The sequence below is a fragment of the Nanorana parkeri genome, unplaced genomic scaffold (assembly GCF_000935625.1).
Source record: "Nanorana parkeri isolate BGI_ZX_2015 unplaced genomic scaffold, ASM93562v1 scaffold3761, whole genome shotgun sequence".
Classification (NCBI taxonomy): Eukaryota; Metazoa; Chordata; class Amphibia; order Anura; family Dicroglossidae; genus Nanorana; species Nanorana parkeri.
In genome coordinates, this window is record NW_017310029.1 from 19,945 (window position 1) to 25,458 (window position 5,514).

At 50.7% G+C, this 5,514-nt stretch overlaps 1 protein-coding gene across 1 annotated transcript in view; it reads left to right on the plus strand.

Annotated features, from left to right (window-relative positions):
* PHF24 (PHD finger protein 24) overlaps window positions 1-5,294 on the plus strand; it is a gene marked incomplete at its 5' end in the record, with an annotated part of 20,175 nt that extends 14,881 nt beyond the window's left edge. Inside the window, one exon of the mRNA XM_018575300.1 lies at window positions 5,170-5,294. Coding sequence (XP_018430802.1) covers window positions 5,170-5,266 — 97 coding nt within the window. The remainder of the gene's footprint in view (window positions 1-5,169) is intronic.
* Window positions 5,295-5,514: the final 220 nt, after the last annotated feature.

A 5,514-nucleotide genomic window follows, 5' to 3' on the forward strand; every position in this document is an offset into this window, starting at 1 on the left:
TTTGACTTTCATGGTTCCCCCTCCTCCCTCATTAACATGCTAATTACATTTTTATATAGAATCTTCTTTCTTCATGACATGCCTTATGTTAGTCCTGGTGTACCAAGGCCGTGTGCTGTACATAGCTTCCTGACAACATCACAGCACGCTGCCTCAGTACTCTTCTCAAGACCCCTCAGCTCTGATGTAAGCAGTGGGGCGGCTTGTGGGAGGAGTTATGCAAATATTAAAATGCCTTGATGGGTGGATGTCAGTCTGGAGAAGTGGGCGTTCCTATGGCAGACTTAATTCGCAAGCATAATCCCCCTGTCCCATCGCACTCCTGGCCGGACAAAAACCCAAATCCAACTGGGTGGGTGCGGTGGTGACAACGGATGCCTCCGCGAAATGTAGATAGATGAAAGTAGTCACTCGCACTCCATAATATCTACCTGCTTTTTTCCCGATCCGTGTCATCCATGGAACCCGAGTTGCATCCCGCCGGCTGCTCATGTCTAGGGGACCTAGAGGCAGCTGGGGACCTAGACATGAGCAGCCAGCAGGATGCAACTCGGGTTCCATGGATGACACGGTTAGGAAAAAGCGCAGGTAGCTCTCGGGCAATGCAAGATCACCACTAAGGTAAGTATACAATTGTCCTATCGGTAATTTCCCTTTCCTGACGCCAATACATGGCAGCATACAATGGGGCGGAGCCATACCCATTGTATGCTGCCATATAGGCGTCAGGAAAATGGAAAGTTGTATACTTACCTATCGGTAATTACCTATCGGTACTCGTTATGGCTCCGCCCCATTTTATGCTGCCATGTATTGGCGTCAGGAAAGGAAAATTACCGATAGGTAAGTATACAATTTTCCATTTTCCTGACGCCTACATGGCAGCATACAATGGGTATGGCTCCGCCCCATTGTATGCTGCCATGTAGGCGTCAGGACAAGGTATTTTCCCAGCATGCATCTGTATCGTGTGTTCAGCATATAGCTAATTGCACCTGGTCAGCATGGTATTAACTGCATTGTGATTGGTGGTTTGATTTTGTTGCTTGACTCACTCTCTGTTTGCCTGAGGGCGGGGCCGCGTGGTCTCGAAAAACGTCGCTAAGGAGATGCGTGTTACCTCAGCCAATAAACAGCATCGACTTTAAATATCATGGAGTGCGAGTGACCACTTTCATCTATCTTCATTTGCAAGCAGACAACTCGAGGTAACACCCACATGTGGCGCTGAGCCTCCATGATTAAGAGAACTGAAATCCAATGAAGGAAAGGGGGCGGGGTCCGGGACTTGTCAGGCTGGGGTGGTAAAATAGCTAGATGATGCTGGGCGTCCTCCAGCCAGGAAATGAGGCGGAGCTCTATCTGACTTGCTGCACATTGTGAGGAGCTCCCAGTGTGCAGTGACATCGGAGGAAGAGGAGCCGGTACCACTGTGCAAGACTGAAGGGGAGGACGGAGGTCAGATAGAAGACTGAAGGGAAGGACGGAGGTCAGATAGAAGACTGAAGGGAAGGACGGAGGTCAGATAGAAGACTGAAGGGAAGGACGGAGGTCAGATAGAAGACTGAAGGGAAGGCCAGAGGTCAGATAGAAGAATGAAGGGAAGGACGGAGGTCAGATGGAAGACTGAAGGGAAGGCCGGAGGTCAGATAGAAGACTGAAGGGAAGGACGGAGGTCAGAGAGAAGAATGAAGGGAAGGACGGAGGTCAGATAGAAGACTGAAGGGAAGGACGGAGGTCAGATAGAAGAATGAAGGGAAGGACGGAGGTCAGATAGAAGAATGAAGGGAAGGACGGAGGTCAGATAGAAGACTGAAGGGAAGGACGGAGGTCAGATAGAAGACTGAAGGGAAGGACGGAGGTCAGATAGAAGACTGAAGGGGAGGACGGAGGTCAGCTAGGAGGGCGCTAGTGCAAACACAGAGGGGTGAAGAGGAACTTCCCCAGCTGCCTCTATGCACACAACACGGCAATCCTTGCCCAGGGCCCGAACCCAGACCCCGGGGGCCCCCAACCCCTGAAAACAAAAAAGAAAGTGACTTACCTCTCTGCCGCCTTCTGCAGGTCCCGGGCAAACCTCGCCCATTAATGTATCATTGTCCGTGCTGTGATGCACCCAATAGGAAGCTTTATAGCATATACCTCCCTCTCTCTTCTCCAATGCCAATCGATTGCAGAGGGAGGCGGGGTTATCCTCAGAGGCAGGGGAGGGGGCAGTAAGCAGAGGAGGTATTTAGACTGATAGTGCGCTGTTCCCTACTGGAGTGACACTGCACTGGATCCACCCACAGGCAACCCTTCCCAGGTGCCTTCATAGGGGGGTAGGAACGTCCAGTTGGGAGTATGCAACATACAGTTGGGCCACCGATAGGGTGGTACAGGCCATCTGGGAGTACTATTGGCAGTGGCGTCACAAGGGGGGTGCGGGGGATGCGGCCCGCACCCGGGTGACACCATTGGAGGGGTGACACCAAAATAACCGACAGTCATTTTGGTGTCACCCCCCTCTGAAAAGTCGGACACTCGGTCATGGACCGAACGCCCAGACAGTATCAGGAGAGAGGAGGGGACAGGGCGGCATACCTTATCCCGCCGGGTGACTGTCCCCTCCTCTCTCTGCTGGCGTCCTGGATGTCCTCTGCTGGATGTTGCATAATGAAAATGTAAAAGAAAAAAACGAAAACGTTAAACATTTTGCGGCCTCCTTTACGAGTCGTATTTTCGGGCCTCCATTTCATCGGTGGCGGTAATTACTGGATGTGGCGGCGGCTGCGTATGACGGAGGTTTAATTTATGACTGCGCGCTGGAACGTTGTAAAGACCTCGCTGCTGCGAAATTATACAGCTCGTAAAAATGTGACTGCTGGAGATGAGAACTTAATCGGAGATCGGTGCCAGACGTGACAGCGGGGAAGGAACTGTAAAACAAGGAGATGATAAGCGGCACTACAAGAGAGGAGAGGCGGCCGGCACGGAGCGCAGTGTGCCCTCGGAACTCACCTGTATGGGTCCTGAGATGGGGGGGAGGGGTCATGGTGGTCTCATCATACAGCACCCGGGGCCTTCTCATATTGGGGAACTTTGCATGATATTATTATGAGTGGAGAGTAGGGATGCACCGATACCGGTATTTCGGTATCGAGTACGAATGCCTATATATTTTTTTTTGGTACTCGCCGATACCGAATACCGATACGGGAAGTCCCATTGAGGAAGCCAGGCGGCGTGTAATGACTCGCCACCTGGCTTCCTGATTAGCGGGGAAGCCATCCCCGTGTTTCTCGTCACTGTGTGACGAGGGAGCAGGAAGCCGGCTTCCCTGCTAATCAGTAAGTCGGGCGCCGGGTCATTACATGGCGCCCAGCTTCCTGATTAGCCAGCTTCCCGACCAATCAGGAAGCTGCGCAGCGAGTCATTACACGCAGGAAACCGGCTCCATGCTCTCCATGGAACCGGCTCCCCGGCCAATGACGCGCTGCCCGGCTTCCCGATACAGGAAGTATCGGGCTAGGCATCGGAGCATTTGGGCGAGTACGAGTACTCACCCAAATACTCGCCACCGATACTGATACTAGTATCAGTATCGGTGCATTCCTAGTGGAGAGGCTTCCAATTATGACCAACAGAGGATATGGAAGACCCCGCCATGGAAAGGATTAACGGGACCCCCTATTACCTCTACTATTAGAGCAGGATGAGGGGGCGGGGGGGTTTAACCACTATGATTTACCCAACATTGTAAGCCGCCTCATAACAATTGACAAAGGCTGACTCAAATCTGATCTCCGGCCTTCCCTTCAGCCTTCTACGGTTGTACCAGCTTCTCTCCTGGACTGCCATTGCTTACTCTGATTTCACTGCACAATGGTGAGCCTGGATGATGCCTGAACAAAGATGGCACCATGATTCTGCAGAGAAAGGGAGGTGAAGGCATTGTCGGGTAACCTGGAAGTGGTACACTGACAAACTACCTGGTAGCCCTTAGATTTGGTGGCTGAACATCTTCCATGCTGTATCTGTGGAGGAGCAGCATTGTCACCAGAGGAGAGGAAGTTAGGACTCCCTATCTCCCTCTCTCCTCTTTTTCATAGAGGGGTTGGTGTTCTGTAGGCCACACAGACCTGGGAACAATGCTAACTGATAACAGAACACTTTTTGACATTTCTAACCTGGGGCTCCTGGCAGTGCCAGAACTTCCTGTTGCTGTCTCGCTATTAGTAGCTGCAGTCTTAGCCTGATATGGGAGATCATTCAGTTGGCCGTTGGGCTAGCTGGCTGATAGACCCGATAAGTAGCTCAGCGGTCAACAGAAGGCATACACAAGGCTGTCTGACAACACTGCTGCTAATTGTGATGCAGTCAACTATCACACCTATATAAACTTGTTGCCCATTCTACATCTATGACCATTAATATGGAGTTGTCCCCTTTGCAGCTATAATATCCTCCACTCTTCTGGGAAAGCTTTGCACAAGATTTTGGAGGGTGTCTGTGGGAATTTGTGCCCACTTGTGAGGTCAGGTACTGATGTTGGTTGAGTAGACCTGGCTCACAATCGCTGTTCCAATTCATCCCAAAGGAGTTCAGTAGGGTTGAGGTCAGGGCTCTGTGCAGGACACTAAAGATTCTTTATACTAAACCCATCAAACCATGTCTTTATGGAGCTGGCGTTGTACATGGGACAGTCATGGTGGAACAAAAAAGGGTCTTCACCCAACTGTTACCACATGGTTGGAAGATCACAATTGTCTAAAATGTCTTTGTATGCTGTAGCATTAACAGATCCCTTCACTGGAAAGTATGGTTGAGGTCAGGGCTCTGTGCTGGATACTCAAGTTCCTCCCCACCGAACTGGTCAAGCCAGCACTGACTGGAGGAACGGACGGGGGAGGGGGCAGGCACAGCTGGCTCTGCCTCTAGATAGGCAGAGCCACCTGTCACTTATGCAGCTGGGTGGATCTCGATAGTATTGTCGGGAACCGTCCCGGCTGTGGCGCTCTCAGTATGTCACGGGCAATAGCCCGCTATATACTGAGCTTTGGGTCACGGGAGGAGGTTAGTATATGTCCTCCTGTGACCCTAAAGAGAACTATGGGGGAAAACACTTACCCCATAGTTCTGGTTTTAATCATAGGTTCAATAACTGAAGAATGTCTTTCTCTCTTCCAGACAAGTTGACTGGGACACCTTCTTGAAGAAGAATGCCATCTTTATTCTTGCTGCTCGGCCAAACAGTTCTGCCATCCATCTAAAGCCATCAATATAAATAACCAGAGGCACAATCAAGGCTACCACAAAAATGTAAAAAAGCCAACAAGAAGACCCCGACCGCGGTCGGTTGTATGACATATAGCGAGGAATGCGTGTGTTAGCAGAATGAGACACTTGTCAGGCTGACCTGAAGAGCACAGAAGGTTGATTTGCCCCAAAATTGTCTTCCCGTAGGAACCCTTTGCCCAGTGACTATATTTTTATGATCACCGAGATCCAAATGATAGCTGTAGATATTGGATT